This window comes from Aedes aegypti, chromosome 3 (genome assembly GCF_002204515.2).
Source record: "Aedes aegypti strain LVP_AGWG chromosome 3, AaegL5.0 Primary Assembly, whole genome shotgun sequence".
Taxonomy (NCBI): Eukaryota; Metazoa; Arthropoda; class Insecta; order Diptera; family Culicidae; genus Aedes; species Aedes aegypti.
Window position 1 is genome coordinate 246519750 of NC_035109.1, and position 23007 is coordinate 246542756.

The following is a 23007-nucleotide window of genomic DNA, read 5'->3' on the forward strand; positions in this document are numbered from 1 at the left end:
ATATGATTCCAGATATCTCTATTAGTGATCTAGTTTTATATTATTTTGTTCTGTAACCATTGCTATCAACTCAACTTCTCGTTTATTCGTGTTCATTGTACATCCAATTGATTTCAACATCCTTCGTCACCGTTTCAAATTTACACGATTGATCTTGTCATCTGACTCATGTGTAAACTCGTAATGGCCTCAACAGTCAGTCCTTCACTTTCAAAAAGCTAGAACCCGTCCCAATCCCAAAACGGCCAACCCTTGCGTGTTGGAGAGCCGGCAACAAGTTCCACCTTGCTCTATTGTCATTCAAACAGCATCGCCGCCAGCATCTAACGCCATATTTCATCAATTCCCAATAGTTCTCTACACAGAAAAAAATATTTAATTTTCAATGTGATGTAAACTGAAGTCTACTGTAAAAATAAATCAAATTAGTGTGTTATTACAGTATCATGTAAATTTAAATTATTATACATTTAATTTTCATCTAAAGATAGTTGAATATTACATGATCGTGTAAATTTAAAGTGAATTCAATTGAAAAATAATGGATTGGTCGTTGAAATTTACGTTTATTTTGATGCTCCAAATATGTGCATGAAAATAAACTTAAATTTACAACATATTTTTAGCTGTGTAGCTCAGTGGAAGAAAAAATCTACAAATTTATAATAGCTATATTGGAAACAAAGTCCCTCCCCTTGGTCTGAACGAACCCCATCTTGCGCCCTCCTCCTGACATCGACTATTGGGGCCCACACTCAAAACACCGCTAGGCAGCCACACTATCTTTATACATTCGCGCGATTTGCGTAGGTGTCATCCACACGATCCAAACTTGTCGGTTCTCGGCTTTTTAGCTTGTATTTTTCCCATTCCTCACCATTATTGACGCGGGGACACTGTGTGTCTGAAACCGTTGTTAATGAAAATGTTTTTATAGAATTTTTCCAAAAGTTCTGTCGGTTTAGAAATGCTTTAGAAAACCTTGAGTAACTTAATTTTCAATTGAATTAGTGAGTCCTAAATTAAAATTGTGTGCACTTTCAAATTGCATAGCAAGATTTCGAGCTTTTCGCATTTAGTTAGTAATAATTTGTTTTCCTCTTTCAATTTAATTTTATTTTTCAAAGCTCTAACTATTAAGTTTTTTTTTCAAAATTTTAGACAATTTCCAAAAGGGCTTAGAGCTATGGTCCAATCGAGAAATTTTATTTTCAAAATTTTTGTTTCTTAATTGTGAAAATCGTTTTTTGATTTCTTTCTGCAAATCCTTCCATATAATTTTCATAGCAGGATCGCGAGTGCGTTGAAATTGCGTTCTCCTCACATTTTTAAGACGGATCAAGAGTTTAAGTTCATCATCTATAATCACGGATTCAAATCAAGAGCATTGTCAATATCAAGTTTCGTTTGTGGAGAAATGTTAACATCAAGATTAGAGTCAATGTATGTTTCATATATATTCCATGGGATATTTGAAATATAACAGGGACATAATCAGAATCAAAATCAGCGGGAGTAACCAGTTAGCTACAAAGGTGACTAGAGTCGGCTACGACCAAATCAATCGTAGAAGGGTTTCTAGTAGAGGAAACATAAGAAGGACTATCAGGGTATTGAATTGAGAAATATCCTGAAAAGCACTCATCAAACAAAATTCCACCATTAGAATTACTTTGCGAATTATTCCATGAACAATGTTTGGCATTACAGTCACCAATGACAAACAAATTTGATTTTTTGCGAGTCAATTTTCGCAAGTCAGTTTGGAGCAAATTAACTTGCTGTCCAAAGCATTGAAAAGGCAAATAGGTAGCTATGAAAGTATATATACCAAGCTGTGTTTCAACTGAAACACCTAAAATTTCAAAAACTTTAGTTTCAAATGACGAAAACAGTAGATGTTTTACACTCCTATGAATGATGATTGCAACTCCCCACATGCACCATCAAGTCGATCATTACGATAAACAAAAAAGTTAGGATCTCTTTTGAGTTTAGATCCAGGTTTTAAATACGTTTCGGTAATAACAGCTATATGCACGTTATTAACCGTAAGAAAATTAAACAGCTCGTCCTCTTTACCATTCAGAGAACGAGCATTCCAATTTAAAATATTTAAATTATTATTTGGATCCATTAGAAAAACGTAATCCAATAACAATTTGATTAGTAAATATTGCACCAACTTGGACTGCTTCAGTCATAGTGGTAGCTTTGAACATTGCATCAATCATTCGATTCAATTGTTCAGTTAGAAAAATAAAATCAGAGGGAGACATATCATTTGAAGTGGGTACATTATCTGATTATTTTCCGTTAGAATTTCCGGTAGACGAATTGGCGGAGTAGAAGTTACGTACCTGGTACCTGTGGCGGCAGGTTTTTTTTTTCATTTGTTTTGAACAATTCACTCGTAGTATGAAAAGGGGAGGAGTTCAAATTACCTGCTACGATATCGGCAAAGGATTTAACTTGGGTAGATACCTTCGAAATTAAAATATTCGAACGGCTACCCGACGGATTAAAATTAGTTTGTGAATGAGCATGACTGTAATCCCCCTGATAGGTATGATTCCTATTCAAGCGATCGTTAACTGAAAAATGAGCATTATTCGATGCTCTACCAGGGGAATTCCGGAAACGAGCGTTATCATAACGGACATTATCGTTCATCTGAATGGCACGATCCTCGACGACTGGCCTACGTGAAGGGCAAGCGCAAAAGTTGACTTATGATTGCCCCCGCAATTTGCGCATATGAACTTACCGGTATCTTCCTTCACAAGTCAGACGTCCTTAGCGTGAGAAGAACCTCCGCAAATCATGCATTTAGCATCCATGCGGCAAAGTTTAATACCATGACCCCACTTTTGACACCGACGGCACTGAGTGGGGTTCTGGTAATTTCCTCCAGGTTTTTGAAAAGGTTCCCGTGTCACACGGACTTCGAACATAAGTTTTACTTTTTCTAAAGCTTCACTATAATATAGTTCTTTTTTGTTAAAGCGAACTAAATAATATTCTTGAGAAAGCTCTTTCCGAAGAATGCCAGATTGGGTTATCTTTTTCCTAATGATTACTTGGACTGAGGAAATCCAAGTTAATCTTCTATTCAATTTTTCATCTTTTCTGGTGATTTGTAGTGACTCTAGAGACCTTTTAAAACGACCTTGAACAAACGTTCAGTTTAGTCGTCAACAAATATGCTTTTTCTCTTCATGATGTTTGAGAAGAAGATCGCGAATCTTTAAGACTATCAGGCAAAAAGGGCAGTTTCCTTTCTATGCGATTTGGAAGGATACCTTGATTCACCTAATGGAGTTCACGATATCCTGCCTAAATCCTCCAATTTTCGAACAACTGATGAAGAGAGAGTGCTAGAATGGTGGTAGCAGAATTGATGATCATTTCTTTTCATTAATAACGCTTTCCGACACACCGTGGGGGACCTTTCAGAAGACCCGTTCGATTCGCGCAGCTATTACCTTCTAGCTTAGCATCGCACAATGGTCGGAAAAAAGTGAAGTTTGGCCAAAACTATTTTTATCGCCTTAATCGATGAAATATGTAATCTGAATATGTTATTTGGCGTTTTTGTTGTTTCAGTAGGGGTTATTCACAAATTACGTAACTTTGAAAAAAAGATTTTTTTAAATTAAAATTGTTATCAAACTGGGCTGAAAGCACAAATTTTGTTTATATTTGATTGAGTTTGGTCAAAATGTGTATGAATAGTGGTAAAATATATTTTAAATAAACTTTGTATGAAAAATATCATCAAAATATATGTAAAATATTGAATTATTCAAAAAGCTCTAACTTGCAAATCAGCAAATTTCTGCAAAAATTTTAAAGGTTTTTTGTAAGATCTAAGGATGCTTTTTGATGTGCAATATTCGAAATGGCGGCGACATGACGCGACAAGAGTTGTTTTTCATATTCACCAAAATTACTAAAGTGTAATATTGAATAGTATTAAAACTTAAACCAAATATTTTTTCCAACCTTATGCTCGATAAAAGTGTTGAACCATAAGCTTTCAAATAGTGGGTAACTTTGGGGAAATATTGCATTCCTAAATTATAAATTTTGTGCTCTATTTTATTGTTACATTTTTCAATTTTTTGACTTCAGCTGGTTTGCCGTCATAAAAATGATAGAAATTTAAATTTTAGTTCAATTTCAATTAGGGATCATAATAATATAACACATGAGGTATATTTTAAAACTAAAAAAATCATAAAAATCTCGAAAAAGTTTTTGGTAGTTTTGGCCGCCCCTTTATATGGAGCCCGACCATTGTGCATCGGGTAACGAGTTGTCGTCGTCGTCATAGTCACGGTTCCACCATCCAAAGCAAGTCGTATTCCTGGCGTTGTTGCATTCACGGTCCACAGCGCTCAACTACTCTAGCGTCCGGTCAATAGATTCCGATGGTCGAACGGCTTCAATTTATCATCGTCACCAGAATCGACTAGACGCAGTTTCTCCGGTTGCTGTGTAGTTTATGTGGGGGATTCGCAATCTAATCGTCATTTGCCTCCCAGTCGTACCTATCGCAGCTGTAGGGGAGATATATGCAGATACTCGAACTGGTGGTCCTAGAACATCGAAACGTGTTCTCCAACTTCTAGATAGTGTTTTAGCGAGTCGCGAATCTAATGATCGATGTGCAGTGGCTTGAGTGATGATGGCAGAAATCCACACTTCGGTATCCTTTGTAGTGTTTGGTGCAGCCTATTCCAAGTGCTTCGAATCATAGTTGCTGACAGAGAAGTGAATAAAGTCATCAATCTTACAGTAAACAAGTAAAGTGGTTTCGAGGAGTGTGCAATAATGGTGCTTTTTGAAGAAATTAATCCAGCCAATCGCAGTGTTTATGGGGAAACGTGATAAATCATAGCTTATCAACAGTTGCAGCAGAAGCGCCGTAATCGCAAATTGTGAGTGGTGTCGATTCGCAGAAACCGTAACAGCCATTCAAAAATGTGACTCTAGCTAGAGTGAAAACGTGTTGCAATGACTGATAAAAAAATGTTTTGGTCAATTTGTTAATAAAAATGATGGTGTTATGCATATGATTGGATTGGATAACGATTTGTTTTTTTTATTATCAAAATTAATTCTTGTAGGGTAGAAGCACCGGTTTCATCCAGCTTAAAAGAAAATGTTTTTAAAAATTATACGGCAAAATAATAATAAAAAAAAACAACTTAAACCGTTTTCTTCTAATGAGGAATGTTCATTTAATAAAGTTGACTTTGTGATTCCTATATGTTATCAATTCTTTGATGAAATCATGATCAGTTTTCTGCACATCGTTTGACTAATGTATCCCAACGTCGTTCCAAAATAATTAACCCTCTAATACCCAACGGAGTACATTTTGGAATTTTGTATATATTTTCGTAACTCGGAAATCAAAATGATTTAAATTTTGGCTTAAACCTTGGCTCATAATACGCATGTAAAAAAATTTATGAGTTTTGAAACTTTTTTGTATTTTTGAAAATTAATAGAAACATTGTTTTTTTTTTTTTTTTGTTTAGCCTACAAATGCCTGGGGCTCATTTAACGTGTAATACAAAAATCCTACCTTTTATATATTTTTAATAATCAACCTATCACAAAAGAAGAGCCTGATGGTATTAAAATAATTTCAAATCTGTTTTTCCGTTGGTTACACGGAAAATAAAATATGTTCCAGAAAAAAATAAAATTTAATATTTTGAAAAGTAACGTAAAACTGTTTTTCTAATTATTGCCAAAAATCAGTAGCCAGAAGAAGCATCAAGAAAAAAAGAGAAAGGATAGGGATGCTCAGAAATAAAAATTATAAAAATCAAAAACCAAAATTCACAAATTTGCAAATAAAAATAAATTATTGCCCAAAACGTGCTTTGAACGATTTTAGATACGAAAAACGATATTTAGATCGAAAATAAAAATTTGGGTATTAGAGAGTTAAATTTCACACGAATATGCTACATTGCATTGTTTAGAACGGTCGGTTATTTGAAGGTTATAATAATTAATGACTATTACAAAATGGATGAAAAATTTGACAATCTTTATTTTTTCAAAAAGGTGTTGTCCTTCAATAGCATCATCAGTTAGAAGTCTTCTCAAGAAATCAAGCTTGTGAGAGCATAAAATGTAATTTAAGATATCACGATAAGTATTGAAACTCAGTTTTCAAGCTTATTTTGAACATGCTTTTTGCTTTACTTTTTTTCAGGACGAAAAATAATGGTATAGCAGAAAATTTCGCCTATCTACCGATATAAATAAAAATGGAATGGTTTTTGTATGTCGCGAGATGGTTTGGGAACGGGTTAACGGATTTGAATAATTCTTTTACAGTTGCAGTGGTCCAACGAAAAATTATATTCTTCAATTCTATTTTTTTTTTTCATTGCTAATTCTTACCCAATTTCTCTGTTTTTGAACAAACTAGTGATGGTTATCCTTTTCCCAAAACATGATAATGTTTTCCCCATTATAGTGCCCGTTTGGCTATGCATGACTCGTTTTCGTTTTTGCATGGTTCGATTTTGGCAATAGGGAAATACATGTACACTTTAACCTCAATTTACGAACTAGATCAGGGGTTTGTAAATTGAATCAATTCTTAAAACGAGGTTTTGACTTTTGAAGTCAACCTGTGAAAATTTTTGTTTTCGTTATTTCGAGAAATTATGCGTTCGCATATTATTGATTTATATGATTCTTATTGTGTGCAAGTAAGGTTCCGTCCACAAATTAGGTAACGGGGGGAGGAGGCCGGTGTAGGCTTAAGTGTCTGGACTCATATAAAGTTTTCATACTAAAAGCGTTACGGAGGGGGGGAGGTGTTCAAAAATTTCAATTTTTATCGTTACGTAATAAATGAATGCTGCCTCAAGGCCTTCCGAAAAAATATTTGAAGTAGGCAACCCATTTTACATAATGGGCATTTCGCATAAAGCAGTTCCATACAAGAAAATGTAGCATTTTACAGAGGGAATATAATTCTGATTTTGCCAAATGTGCTTATGCGAAACATCTTCATGCGAATTGTTCCAATTCTGGATCTTAGAAGATATGTTACGGTTCTTTTACCGTTTGTTTCGTCTAAATCCTCGTTTTGGTAAATAAGAGACTACAACAGGTGTTCTAGTTTATCCAAAAACTTCCTGGAATAAATAACTGCAATCTAGCAATTTTTATGGTTTTCAATGTGGTAGAGAATTTTAACCATTTACATAAGTCAAAAACCATTACCCAAGTGACATTAGTTGCCGAATAACAGTGTATTCAACTGAAAAGAGGCTGTACAAACAGCATTTTAGCTGACTATGCTTTCATTCAGCTACCAATGTTACTTATATACCCCCTTGACCATTGTATATTGATGTTTTTAAATAATGGCATAAACTCTTAACGCTTCATATAACTAAACGGAGTATTGCATTGATTTGTATGGTTGTTCTTGGTCTTCCAAAGACTTTATTGAATATAGGCTTCAGGGTCTATAAGCGTAACCAGTGGTCTATTGATAGTTTTTGATTACGACATAGACCCTCAGCTATTTACATAAGTAATCGGGATATAATTTTGATATTTCTACCGATGTCCTTGATCCTCCAAAAATCTTAAGACCTATATTAAGTGAAGTTCTTGGATGACTCACACACTTAAATTATTTTACGGATTCTTGTAAAATCTCAACAGCTGAACAGTTCAGTGAAATAAATTAACGGAGTACGGTAAATTTTTACAGTATTCCGTTAAAAATCACCGGAATCCGTAAAATTTCGACGGAATTACGGTGTTTTATTTCACCGAACTGTTCAGCTGTTGAGATTACGGTGAAATTCACCGTAAGAGCTTAGTGTGCAGAATATATATTAAATGCAACACAACAATTCAACAACAAAATCAAAGCAACGTATTGCTCTGAACTTATTTGAATATACAATTCATAGATTACGCCTGTAGATTTAGAGACTATATTCCAGAGTATTCTGAAGTTTAATGAAAATAAAATTAACACCTTCAGGATATCATCTTGTTTCTGATAGAAAAACGATGAATTTTTATAATTTTATAACACAACATAAAAAATAACGATGTTATCTAAAGCAACTGAATTCTGACTAAAATAGTTAAGTTTTCACATATTATTATCGCTAATGAAAAACGAAGCATGTTCGTTTTACCTGCACTATGTGGGTAAAATGAACAGCTGTTGGTGATAAAATGGACATCATGCAAAATACGTGAGCAAAACAAATATTTTTGAAAATTTCAATTGCATTTCGAAAATATATCCATTGATGATTGTAACCCATTCGAAAAGAAATCTTAAGGTGTCAGATTTGACATCACGAGGTGTGGTGGGTGTATACTGGAAAACCTCAAGTCCACCGAGCTAAGAGCTACGTCAGTTCCAATTTTTAAACGTGGTATTCTAAAATCTTAGTTTTTGTTAATATTTTCACTTCAATTGGCCTCAGTATCAACTCTGATGTATACTCTAGATCATCCGTGCGTGATAAAATTCCACTGATATTTGCTTTTTACTCCGTAAGAGGCACCCCTGTTAATTTTTCCACCACTTCCCCTACACATTGTACCTTTAGAATAATTTAGTTTTCATCCAAATTTTTGCCAACTCCTTGAAGTAACTTGTGGTCCGTATGCTTTCTATTTGAATTGAATATCAAAAAGCGAATCGAAAGACATATCGATAAAATCATTTAAGCCAATCAGATGCATACATCATTAGAGTAATCCACACCAAGAAAAGAAAAAATATAGTGAATGAATACGCTAAGCTCGAATAAATGCACCAAGAAGAAAATCGTAATCAGTGAACATGATGGGTAGGAGTGCTAATAGTGACGCCTCGACCACTGCCAGTGGAGCTCTGTTTAGCAATCAAATGGCTATCAATGGCGATAGATATCAGCAACGCTTAAACCGCCGAATGGTGGTACTGCAGGACGAACGGCGACAGGCGTCATCTTCGTTAATCGATGATGTCAATCACCAGCCACTAGCAGCACCTCCCCCGGCCTTACTCCAGCAGACAAAAGGAAGCGTCGTTATGCGAAATAAAGTGATCGATCTGGACAAAAACCGCATAAAATGTGGCCGCAGTAAGCTCTGGTCAAGGCCGCTGAGTTTCTCGGGGTTTTTCAAGAAATCACTCAGCCAAGGGGCGATACAACTCGGCGGCAACAACAAAACTGGAAGAGGGGGTGTTCGACATAGCACAAATTATGCTGTCAATCACGGTAGCACAGATCCAAATGGCAACGAAGCATCTAGACAAAGTGCTCAACTTGATCTCAACCTGATTCGGAAACTGGAAGAAGAAATTTACAAAAGGGGGCGTGAATTGCAATGGGATGAGTGCAACGCTGAGGCGAAAGACTTCCATGACTTCTATTTTGGTCCGAAAACGTACGAGGAAAAGAAGACGTTCTCCAGCGATACATCAGCTTATAAAAACGATAGCAAAGCCGTATTGGTGGTAGATTCACAAGCACTAGAACCGATGCTATTGAAACGACCACTCAGCACGGACGATGCCCTTTTGCAAAATGGATCCCGAGAGTCAGACCCGGTATGCCACGTGGATTCTACTAGCAAATCGATCATCATCGTTGACAATTCAGAGTTCTATCCAGTGCTAATGAGGTACGATATTAATAGTGAACTAGTCAACCGTCAGCAAGAGCAAGCACGAAAGCGTAACGAGGGAAAACTAAAAATATCCACCCAAATCGGAGGTTCTTCTGTCAAGACTGTGACCGCAGCAGGGAACGCCAGAAACGCATCATTAACTGACAATAACCGCGATAGTACTAGAATCCCACTGTCATCGTCTAATTCAGCAACTACCGTGAACAGCCCGCCATTGACCGTTTTAAAAGCCGAAAAGACGCGCGCCGGATCGGTCGCTTGTTGTGAAACCAACAGTATAAATAATAATAATCATGCTGCTCAGCAAATGAAACCACATAGCGCCAGACCGCCACCTCCCGCAGGGTCTGGTAGTGGCGATCGTAACAAAAAGACCCACTCGAATCTCTTTCAACGATTCCTTCTTCAAAGAAGAAGTTTAAATCTATCAGTCCGACGACGGCGACAGCACCAATGCCACTTTCGTCCCCCACCAGGGCACCTCTACTCTGAAGAAAGCTCTTTATCTGACACAAAATCCGCCGGACACAGTAAACTTAAGTTTGAATATCTCAAGAAGATGCAACGGTATGACCCTGAAACACCATCTTCAACCGTCCCACATTTGAGTGTAAATCGTACCTTGAGCGAACCGAACCTCAGCTCTCGCTCGAACTGGAAAAGCGAACACTTCCTTCAACATCTGCATCGAACACCCCGCAGGTGGAGCACCGGGGATTTGGACTGTCTGAGTCACCTGATGTCATCGAGTAAAAATTTTGAAAATATCTTCGAAAGCGCAAGCGACAATCTGTCCCGCTTGTCGGCCGTTGTTGTTTCGTCCAGCAGTAATGGCTCCCCATCGTCTGGTTCTCTGACATCATCCTCGTCATTGTCATCCGGTTCGAGAAGAATGCAGTCAATACTCGCCAGCCACTATCAACTCCTACAGAGCAGGGAACGTGCCGCCAATGGGAAGCCTCCATTAGGAAATTCAGCCATCAACGGGAGCGTAACGCAACCTACGAGTGGGAATTTTCTCCGCAAGAAATCATCGTCCTTCAGGGGGGTTCTCAAACGCACCAACAAACCGGACGTTGTCAACACGTGGATCTACAGGAAAAGGTAACTAAAAGCAATTTTATTCTAGAGTTAAAACCCTTCTCTACTAGCAAGTCGTTTTCCACCCCAAGGATTATTGCAAAACTTCCTATTCAAACAATGCAGAACATCTGCTCATGACTGGGCAACACACAGAGGAGAAACTAGAACGAATTTGCGGCTATAGTTTCAAATTTTTTGAAAAAAAAAATAGTGTGCCGCATATTTTGGATAAAAAAGACGTCATAAAACATTGAAAAAATGTGATAAGTTTGTTTGATTTTTCAATGATTTTCTCATATATTTTTCTCATTCAGTACACAAATCCACTACACTGTACCATAAATCGGCACAAGTGTTGCGTTATTGCTCCACTAGTAGCCTTTCAAACCAAATAGATATTTTTTTTACACAAGTTATTTATGAAAACTTCAAAATTGAAAAATATTACTTGTTCGACAAGATCCGGCAAAGTTTCTTTCGCAGTGTGAACATAAAGATGTTATCTATCAGTTACAGTTTTATCTTACGCATAGTTCCGCTCTTAAAATTTCAAATAATTTGGAAATTTCCTGTTTCTCATTTTTTCTACAATACTTTTCAACAACCTTGAATCCTTCATCCAGCGGCATTTATTAAGGAAATAATTTGGGCCATGATCGACCAACATTACTCCTGTGTGCGACGCTGATGATATGACGACGACAACGTCAAAATAAACCACTAAATCATTCTTCTAATGGGTTGCATCAAATGGTCAGTCGAACCGAGAGTTGGTTCGATTGCGAAATTGCTGGTGGTCTCCGTCATCACTCCTGGCCACGCCGCCACAACGTATAGGTACCTACGAGAAACAACAACAAAGAACGTCCGCCTTACGGTTTAATGTCTCCATTCATAATTTGTGCTCTACGAACTCTATGAGCGCAGCGCACTCCCCCACTCAACGCCAATCGGGAAATGTGTTGGTATTAGGAGCCGTAGGAAAACAAACGTTCGTAAACGTCGCACCAATGACTACGAGGGAGTTTTTTGGCGACACTATTATAGGTACGTTGATGTTGGATATCATATGAGGGTGGTTCGAAAAATGTTTCTGAGAGTCCCTTCGAAATTTGAGCCAATTTGCCTAACTACTGAAACAACAAAATTCCTTTAAAGTTGTTATAGAAATAGCTATGTAAAAACTATGTTTTTCATTTCTGTTCATGATTTTTTAATAGTTAACCTTCCAGTCTTCGTGCGGTTTGCTACCGTCAGAACCAGCACGCTGCAGTTGTGAACGAACAGCGAGGTTTTTTCCACACTGTTGTACAAAATACAACAGCGCGACGACTGAAGTGTTAATATTAGAAGATTTCAGCATAAATTTTCTACCAAATAAGCTATAATTTTTAAATGTTGAACGTGACTATGATTCAAATTGTATCGGAATGGAACTTAAACGATTTTTTGATCACCCTAGTGTTATCACTTGCTTTTTTCGAGAAAAAGCAGCTGAGCTAGGAAGGCCCCAACGTGGGAAATTCCCATTTCACATCGATAGTAAGCCTGCAGTTTTGCTATGATTATTCATTTGCTGTGAGGTAATAATGTTTCACACGTGCTAGCAATTGATGAGAGTTTTATTATTATTTTTTTTTTGTGTTGGGATTTAAACCACTGCGACCATGAATTTGATCTATTGTGGTACACCCCTGTTTAATTTGCATTCTTTCAGGACGACAAATTACCATTTGGGGTAAATGCCGTTGACTGATGATGCGAAGTACTCCAATCCGGTATGATTCTTAAAATGAAACCAATAACCAGATTGGGATTTTATAACCAAATTTCAAAAGGGTTAAAAATGCCCTTATTGAAATATTGTCTTCTACGTACATATAACGCTGGGCAGTCACAGAGCAAATGTTGTGAGGTCTCTATTTCACAGTCGCAAAACCGACAGGCACCAGTTTGACATCGATTGATTTTATTCAAATGATATCTTGTCGGACAGTGTCTTGTGAGAAGTCCAATAAGTATGCTCAAAGATTTTTTGATTAAACCTAAAAGTTTTTTCGTAACGTTTTTATTTGGAGTAATGAACAGTTTTGTTTGCCTTAAGGTTTCTGTTGCAATCCAGTTTGACTGTATCATTTGATCCTCCCATTATTTCAATTCCATTTGTTTTAAACATTTGGATACACCGCAGAATGGTTCTGGTGTTTTATTATAGGATGTATCAATTTTATGTATAGAATATAACAATTTTCTACTTTTTAATTAATTACTTGCAGTTATTCTACTAAAGAACTAAATCATATATTACAAAAATTTTATAAAATATTCAACTTATATAGATGCGTACTATCAAAGTTAATATTTTATTTTATTGTGAGCAGGAAAAAGTCTGTTTGAGTTGAGCTCTTTTTTAATATTGCTCTCTCTCAAGCGGGTGCAAAACCTTTTCATCTTTTTGCATCAACAGAATTACATCCCCAATGATACAATCAGCTTAACAATACATATATAACAAAAAAATATAATACAAATTCTTAGAATCTATCACGTGGAGAGAGAGACAACATTTGCATAAAATATTTCTTAATATGATGCAACTATGATCCAATGATTTGTTTTATCCAAGGCCGCTGATAAATCGGTGTAAATAGCGTTGAATTGGTGTAAAAAACCAGGCTGGTCAGCGTTGATTTCTTCGAGGTATATCCATATTAATCCTCGGAAATTCAAGCTGAACAATTATACATCATGTAGGGGAAAAGCACCAATTTTCGACCAGTTCATAGATTTTGGTCTACTTCGTATGGAAATCCGAAAATTGGCACAGAATTCTTGTAGGTCGAAAATTAGTGCTTTTCCCCTACTCCAGGATAAGCTTTTCAAACAGTTTCAAAGCTGCACTCTGAGATGCAATTCCTCGATAGTTTGAAACGACCCGTTTTTTTAATCTTAATCTAAAATCTAATTGCTTTCTATATTAATATTCACCAATCCAGTTCGAACTGCAATGATGTCAAACAGTAGTTTTGTTGTGGATTTCGATGTGTTTATCTAACCATGATCAAAGTTACCCATGCATTCTTTCAAGTTCAATCGTTAACTACGATACCAATACTTGTTTTGAAAATATAAAATAAAAATCCTGAAATCAGAATGCGAAAATATTCAGATTTTCTTTTAAAAAACTATCAAAGTTCCCTCGTTTTACGGTAAGTTTTTATGGATGCGAAAACACCTAGTAATCAACAACCGGAACACTAGTAGACAACTTTTATGCTTGAACATGATTGGGGAAAGTCTGTGTGGAATTTGAGTATCTTGATTTATTTTACAGAAAAAACTTATTTGTGCAAGTGTTTAAAAATATAAATAGAGCGTTGCATACGTCTATGCGTTTGAACGATGTATTTAAATATTATAGATCCGATATCCGACACAAAATTGAACCGAAATCGTAAAAACGCTCTGCGATAAGCGATTCTAGACCGATTCTAGACTCTTTTGGTATTGGTAATAATAGCTAATGATAAATTGTTAAAGAGTTGATCATGTAGAAATCGTGGAATCCATCTGACATGAAGTTTCAAAATAATTTCATTCATCACTTTATTTGTTTTGTATAACATAACATTGATCGAAAATATAGATATTAAATACAGTCTAGTTACCTGAAATATCAATGTAAGTAACATTAAGTAACCCTGATTTAAGATTACACATTTTCTATATAATTTAAAAACACAAACATGTTTTGAAAGTCGTTATAAACCTCTAATATGCATGTTATGGATCTGATTACAAACTGAAAATAAAATAATTTTGATTTGGGAAAAGTACCTAAAATCCCAAAGGTTATCCCGTTTCAAGGTGGGGCTGGGTATTAGATGGTTAAATTATTGCACGAATTCCAAACAAATCTTTGAAGAAGTTCTCTGAAATAATTTCAAATTTATATCTAGGAAAATCCTGAACAAACAAGCGAATCCTGATGTGTGGTAGAATGCTAGAAAAAATACCATGAGTGGAAATGTCTAAAAAAACTTTTGAAGTATCCTCAAAGCAATCTCTAGATAAATTGTAAGGTATTTTCTTGTCAGCATTAATATTTGCAGAATATCAGCGATATGATACAAATATTAAAATGGCCAGGCCCACTGTGCAGACTTTGGGGTTGAAGATAATTAAATAAATCATGACGATTAGGTTATTCACGTAAGAATAAACTGATAGACACAAAATGTTCAATGAAAGAAGAAACGGGGACAACCGTACCAACGGTTTCAATTCAGGGTAATAGGTAAAATCGTTGGAAGTGGCGATGCTAAGAAAGTTATTGCACACTCCATTGTTGTTCTCCTGGGATGGGACAGGCACATTTCTTTCCAATGTCCTGGCTCTAGAGCCTTGGTTTAAGCGCCATTGCTTGCTCTTTGAAAGGAGATGAAAACTTATGTTGCCCCTCTCCTATTATACAGGGACCGCATAATGTTTTCCATCAATTTAAAAACATTTGGAAAAAATAATAAACAGGATTTCAAAAATCATAGAATATAAATTTAGATTGAAAATTATAATATTGAGTACTGAAACGATCGCACTGGATTTCAGTAGTGTACCAACTTTTGAAGTTTCAGTATTCCTGGATTTTGGATCCCGCTGTTACCGCCAATGATTACATGTTGTGCTTGAAGCAATCGACGGAAGCTTTTCGGTGGTCAGTGAAGACAGCATTTTTCTTTTCTAGGAGCCTTGGGCTATTGGTGCATTGTTCCGTCTGCTATGAATGGCTCCGGATGCCAAAACTGACACTTATTTAAACTCTTTGTTGGCCAATGCTCAAGCCAAAGCTACTTCCTCCGACTTAACTCGGGATCACAAAATGACTGCGTTCGAAAAATATTCACAGTAACAACAATTTGCATTATTACACTTCAATATTCAACTATTCAAATTCAATTATAAAGTATTTAGTGCCAACTGAAATTAAAATTACCGCGAAGCGAAAAAACGCGACAGAAAATTCAAAATACGTCAGCTCGCACGCATGGCTTGCTACCAGATCTCTCATATCGGATATTGGATTAATAGCCAGAAATTAAATCTGATAGATCTGATGATTGCTACTACATTATGAGCCTCAAGTATAAGCTCAATGTGACAGTTATACGGTTACAATTAGCATTGTGACAAAACAACTTGTGTTAATGATTTAGTGACTTTCTAAGGTATTAACTCGAAATTGCCGAACATGTGGGATGTGACAATTATGCAGTTATGGGCAGGTTAGATCAATAACAAAAATGAAAGCATGTGGTATTTTTAACATACTCCATTTTTAGCTACTCCATAAATCCACTTTTATGCCAATAACGACATCCAAACTAGAAAAATATATGCATAAGAAATATGAGTCTTATCATATTTCTTATGCATTGAGATTAGAAAAGGAAACTTAAAACTGTTTTACAGTCGTCTCTCCACGTCTCGATGTTCGACATCTCGATATCTCTCGCTATGTCGATGATTGATTCGGCCACTTCACACTGTATACAATTTCCCTCTACATATCTCGATATCCTCCTTATCTCGATGCGTTCCTGTTGATTTCCTGTTCCAAACTTTCTCTTCATATGTCGATATCACTCATCTCGAAGGTTACTAGACCAGATTTTTACGATTCCAAACAAATTAGGAATGTGAAATGATGTTCGCTTGTTTATTATTTTCTCTATTTTCCAAACAACGGAGTGGTTTTCAATGTAGTATTCATTAGAAATATGTTCTTAATCTTGATCTCTCTCTTTCTCAATGGTTCCTTTGATATCACGATGTGGAGAGTCGACAGTAGTTGTTTATAGTATATCTTTAAAGGTGGATCATATTTCGCAAACTATTTCTATTGAAATCATGCAATCTTTTTTTTGTGGTTTATAAAGTGAACATAATTTCCAACTTACATAATTTAGATTTTTCCATTTTTTCTCCGATTGAATTTTGTCTGGAATTAATCGTTGATTTGTCCAAAAATGTTTCAAAAATTATGTTTTTTGCAAATTGAAAACGGAGGGAGTTTCCCTTCCGAAGGAAGTCGTCACTATAACTTTTTTGTCAGTTTAAGCGAGGAGATTTCGACTGATGTGGGAGAATTGGAGCTACTAGTTTCGGCGCTGCAGTCTTGGGTAATCAAAACGACTGTTTTAGATTTTTCCCGACGTTTCGACTCTAATCCGAGTCTTCTTCAGGGGAGACTGTAATTGGGCTTGATTAGTGGTAGGATTACATAGATTTTAAGTGACTTACATTCTGTTTAGTAGTATTTCGTAAGGTGTAACATAAAACTGTCGGTGTCAAGTTTGGGGAAATACATCGGCTGTGAAAACGTATTTTAACATTATTTTTCATTTGGGATTGGCTTAATTTTTAACCTACATTATTCTGTTAAGTGAACTGTAGCTTGTGTTTTTTCAAAGTTTCACTTAATATTGCCACTACTTTGCACTGCACTTGTGAAGGCGGTAACGGTTGGTTCAAAGATGGTGGGTTGATTGATTAGTTTCAGGTTTGAAACATTTCACCCATAAATTTTAGAATGGCTGCGTACGTTGTGTTTAACCCTTCTATGTCTGTTCGGTGATTAACTGTATTTGGTGTGTTCACTATGTGACACATTTCTAGGAATGTTAATGTATTTGTATTTCTACTACTATCCAACACTGTTGTACGATTCAGATCAAAACGATGGTCTAGATCTATGCAGTGTTGGATGAGTGCTGTTTTTTCTTTTAGTGTTATTATTTCCATATCTGTCTTGGTGTATCCTAAATCTGTCAACCTGTTTAGCTTATTGAGGTGTGTTTTGTGTCCATACAATCTTGTTTGCAGTCTATTTTGTGTCATACCTATGTAACAATGTTGACAGTTGTTGCAAGGTATTTTGTACACTATTTTGCTTCTGTCTAGTTTGTTTACGGGGTCTTTTACTAGTGTGTGGAATTTGTTGATGGTTTTGATTTGTTTGCATGCTATAACAATATTATTGTAATCATTACTGAGGATACGGACGATACGTTCTGAGAGGCCTGCTACATATGGGATGGATCTGTACATACGATTTTCCTGATTGTTTGTTGTTGCTGGATTTTCATCTATTGCTGGGTTGTGTTGAGGTCTGATGTCTGGATCTGAAGGAACTGAAGTGTTTGGGAGGGAAATTTGTTGTGGATTTTCTTGGGATGTTGTCGTTTGATCAGTTGATAGCAGAGAAGTTGGTGGAGAATTATCTGGCGTCTGGATAGATGGTGGTGTTCCTGGATGGTTGAAGTTTTGTCTTTCAGGAAATGAATTGGAAATTGTTGTTGTTGGATTGGAAACCATATTCGTCATTGGGTGAATTGATGCGATTGGTATTTCAGTGATGGTGGCTGATTCTATCCTTGTCTGCTGGTTGTTGGCTTGAGTGATGTAGCGGTGGAATAATCTGTTTATTAATGTCCTGGGGTAGTTGTTGTTTGCTAGGTGCTTTTGAATGATTTCCTTCTTTGCAGCGATGCTTAATGCAGTGGACAGAGCGCAGACTCGGTGGATGAAGTTCTTAGCTACGTTGACCTTGTATTTTGTTAAGTGGAAGGAGTGCCAGTTTAGCATCCTTCCTGATGCAATTGATTTTGTGAACCATTGAGTTTGGAGGGTTTGATCTTGGTTTCTAATTACTGTCATATCAAGATAGGGCAATTTTCCATCTTCTTCTTTTTTGTCAGTGACTCTCTCGGGGATGGGATTCGATCCCAGGTCCTCGGCGTGAGAGGCGTGTGTTTTAACCACTACAGCAGGTCCGTCCCCAATTTAAAAATACTTTTAATATTAAAAATCATAAAAAAAAACTTGGTGTCCTATCTTGAGTAATATATAATATTGAAGGTCTGCCAGAAATTTCGGTACAAAAACATGCTACAAGCTTGGAGAACAAGTATCAATAGAATGTTGCTACTTTTTTTTGGATACAATCCTTAACTACATATAAAGTGAAAAATCAATCAAATCACTCAGTAGCTATGTTGCAACTTCACCTACTTCTCCAAGCTTTGAAGGAAACGGAAACTACCAGCTTTAAAAACAGAGATGGATTTAAAACCATCGTAAACCATGTCGACAGGTTGTACCAAGCGCTACACCAAGCAGATTAATTGCAACGATAAGCTCGTGTGTCAAAGTATCAGTGTTTGCTAAATGAGCCAACGAATCCGGTGCACTTTCATGACAGTCAATTTGTCTAAATGGCTAAACTCCAGCAACTTCGTTGAATTCACGGTGTAGCACGGCTGGAATGGTAGCAATCTGAAACGAAAGAGCAATAAATTTGCGATGACGATCGCAAATACCTGTCTCATATGGCTAATGCCGGGCAGTGGTACCCGAGCAGGAGAAAAATGCTGCTGAATATCAAATTGATATATTTCATACCTGATAATTTACAATACCTACTATCTGAATAAGGTATGCAAGAGCCCTTCATAAGAGGTAAAATAACCAAAAATGATATCTCATGCATATTCTACAAACAGCAAGCTGATAATTGGATCAGTTATTGTAATATCTGAATAACAAATGATGTGATTTTGATTGTATTGAACCATATGTTAATAGCTCAATAAGTCCAAGTCGTGGTGTTACCAATAACTGGATTACTGAAAAATACCTAATTATGGTATAATATCAAAAAAGGTATGCTCTAAACAGTGCCAGTTATGCGTTCCTGCTCGGGTACCCGTTCGAATTCTGTGTTCATTTGTTTCTCCATGCGGGTTGGCCCACGTTAGGCGGACATTTATTTAACGGCAGGTGTCTCTTATTTCGACGGTTACCGACGATCGACTGTCCTGGATATCGAAGGCATTTAGGTTTTGCCGTTGCATGTATGTGAACAGTATGTCACCCCTGACTCAGGAAGTCATAATGTGGCGTAAAGTTATCTGCACATCGAGCACTTTTTTGCCACTAGCTTAGCACTGAACGATTAAAGCCCGATCATGTGTAACTCATGAAATTGCTAGCTATTTGGATTTGCACCAGTGTTGAAATCTGATGAAATATGTAACGATTTTCAATATTTTCCAACTGGGCGTTTATTTGAAGTGGGATACAAAGTGGAACACAGCACGGTTTATTTGAGTAGCAAATCCAGTGCTGATCGTGATTAATGGTAAGTGGGCAGGGAATCTAATACTTCGTCGCGTACACTATTTACCTAATGCTATTATTGCTCTGCATCATAAGCAAGTGCTCAGAACTGCTAGCACGCATAATTTGTACGATTCAACCTGTTTTTGCAACCCACGATTTGGCCTCTTGTTTGACTTCAATATATCCAGTCCATTTATTTGCAGAGTGTGTGGTTGGACATCTCCAACCTGGTTTGTTGATTCACTTATTACAACTGTGGAATTGAGCAATTGCATATATCAGTTCCGAAAGTGATTCAAACATTTCTGGAAAAGTCTCAATCTCAAGCATCACAATCAAGATGAAAAATCCATTCAGAAATATTCAAACTCAACGCGTCGCAGACTGCAACACGTGATTACAATAAATTGTACGGTCCCGATCGCAGCCGGAGGTGTTATAAATCGGGGTCATATGGAAATCATGCTCGGTGCGTCACACAGAATAGCATACCGTGTCTTCTGGTCCTATACAGATTGACTATTAGCCATTCGTATGGTTTAAAGATGCTGTGGAATCGAAAAAACATGGTGATTATAATGCTTGTAAACAAGATTGTACAATACAGGCACGCGTACACAACGCTACTAGGCGGATAGCAGGCGTTTTAGTTGTACTCAAATGTGCTATTGCGGGGCTCAGTAACAATCTTTCATTCATTCATTTTTTAGGATTGATGATTCGTTACTCTTCAAATGCAAAATGAGCAGTTGAGAATGAAAGTTTTTAACTGTGGAGGTGTTCATAAGAACAAGCTGAGAAGCAGAATTTGTTCCAGATGGAACGTAACGCTAAAAATAAGAGAAGAAGAAAATAAATAAAAGGTGGGAAGCTGTTGAAAACAGAAAACTTTAGATTTGGCTACAACTACAATATTATACAATATTTGTAAAATTGATATGCAGAATTGCATAAAATTATCATTATGGATCATTTATTATGATGAAGATTATTCAATAGATTTTTATACTATTTTCAAACATTATGTCCGAAATGAGAATTCACCCAAAACTCCTCATAAAGTTACTCTAGCAATCCCTCCATTATTTCTTTCATACATTATTTTCCGAACTCTTAACAATATTCGAACATCGATGTTATCCTTTGTCTGGTTCTCTAGAGATGATTTCTGACATGTTTCCAGAATGCCTCAGAGAATTTTTCCAAGGATTCTTCCAAGATATCGTACATGATTTTATAGGAATGTTATGAATAACAAAAGTCTGTACCGTAAAACGGGGTTACTTTGATAGTTTTTTCGAAGAAAATTTGAATATTTATGCATGCTGTTTTAATGAATTATAGTTTATATTTTTAAAAACAAGTCACGCTCCGAGGGGGGGGGTCAAGCCAAGCGTGACAAGCCTTACAAAAATTTCAGGGGACTCATACAAAAAACCTGATAAAGGGGGAGAGGGGGTAAAAAAGGTGGATATTTTGCGTGACATAATTTGTGTACCATCCCTTTGGGGTAACTTTGATAATGGAGTATAAATCGAACAAAATTGAATGAATTGCGTAACATTTGTAGGGAGGGATTCCACGAAGGCATGCAAGTCGATTCTGATCGACCATTTCAAAAATATCTGAAACTTTGCACAGTTTTTCAGTTCCATCTAAATCGTCATTTTCCGATATTAAATCTTCAAGTTGAGTCACGACTAACTTTTCAAAAGGGTGTATGTGAAAATGGTTCAAAAATATTCAAAAAGCTGCACAGCAAAAACGGTTCGTTCGATTGTTAGACAACTAAAGAAACAAAGTTAGACAACTAAATAAAAATTCCAAAAAAAAATACACACAGTAAAAAATGCATTAAAAAACATCATTTTTGTCACAAAAACTCAAATATCTCAAAACCCTATCAGAATACCAACGTAATTTTTTGAGGGAAAACGGTCCATTATATTAGCTATCTACCATAAAAATTTGGTGATGGTAAGCCAATAAACAAAAAAGTTATGACATTTCAAATATTTCACAAATTTGACACAATTTTTTTTTTTTCATTGTTAATTTTTTTTAGGACCGCAGTTTGTTGCTGAATTTTTTGTTAAGGGTACCACATGAGGTTAACAAGTTGTTTTCATGATATTTTATTTAATTATTCATAACTATTATAGCATCTATTAGAAAGTTAGACGCGATCCAGTGTTGTGATCTAAAGTCTTGATAGTGTCATATTTTTTATTGTACGTAACTGAAGAAAAATTCTCTCAATAGTGTTGAAACCTTTTGATAAAAGAAACCTATAAGAAATCTAATATTGAAGACAAAAGCTACAAAAAAAGTTTTGCTATACAGGTATACGACTAGTTTACCTGCAAAAAGTTTACCTCGTAGAGAACAAGGCGGGTCTATACCCAGGTGATCTAGTATACGTAAAGCAGGTCGGTTTTCTCGGCGCTGGTTTTCTCCACAAAGTTAAAATCTGATTACACCTGGGTATAGACCCGCCTTGGTAGAGAATAGACTTTGTTAATCATATTTGGGAGAAAGCGAGTAACTTCAACAACATCAAAAACATGATAGGTACATACCATGAACATACTCACGAAAAAGCTAAAAATATACTACCACTATGGTTATAAAAGATTTAATTGTAAAATTTTTCTTCAGTCAAGCAAACGACACCAAACTAGTCAGTAAAAACTTAAAAGTGATTTTGTTTATTAAAATCTAACGAGCAACATGAGTAGTCGCTTTCTCAACTGTTGCAGGCCGTTTGCTGAAAAAAAAAGTGTTCGAAAGAGCTACGAAATCTCACCGAAAGCACCATAGATAAACTGAAAGCAGCTGGTTATGCTCCAATGTCTACATTGAATACAAATTTACGCATTTGTACGTCCTGCCGTTTAAACGTTGACAAACGGGCAATCTGTACATCATCGGTGGATCAGGTTGCAGGAAGTTCGAAAACAACAACAACTGAGGAATTACTAGATGCACCGACAACAACTGAGGAGTTACCAGAAGTACCAAGTGCAGATAGTCTTGCCACGGTACCATCAG

The 23007-nt window shown here is 36.3% G+C and overlaps 1 protein-coding gene across 11 annotated transcripts in view; it reads left to right on the forward strand.

Moving 5' to 3' along the window:
* Nucleotides 1-23007, forward strand: part of LOC5565233 (focal adhesion kinase 1) — a 322375-nt gene that overhangs the window by 250874 nt on the left and 48494 nt on the right. Inside the window, exons 1-2 of one of the 11 annotated variants that reach the window (XM_021849313.1) lie at nt 4356-4943; nt 8713-10797. The exons of 4 other annotated variants lie outside the window; for them this stretch is intronic. In XM_021849313.1, the coding sequence (XP_021705005.1) occupies nt 8861-10797 (1937 nt within the window). In that variant the 5' untranslated portion in view covers nt 4356-4943; nt 8713-8860. Of the gene's footprint in view, nt 1-4355; nt 4944-8712; nt 10798-23007 lie in introns of those variants that run through there. 6 more of the 11 variants (XM_021849305.1, XM_021849306.1, XM_021849308.1 and 3 more) reach the window with 6 other exon arrangements.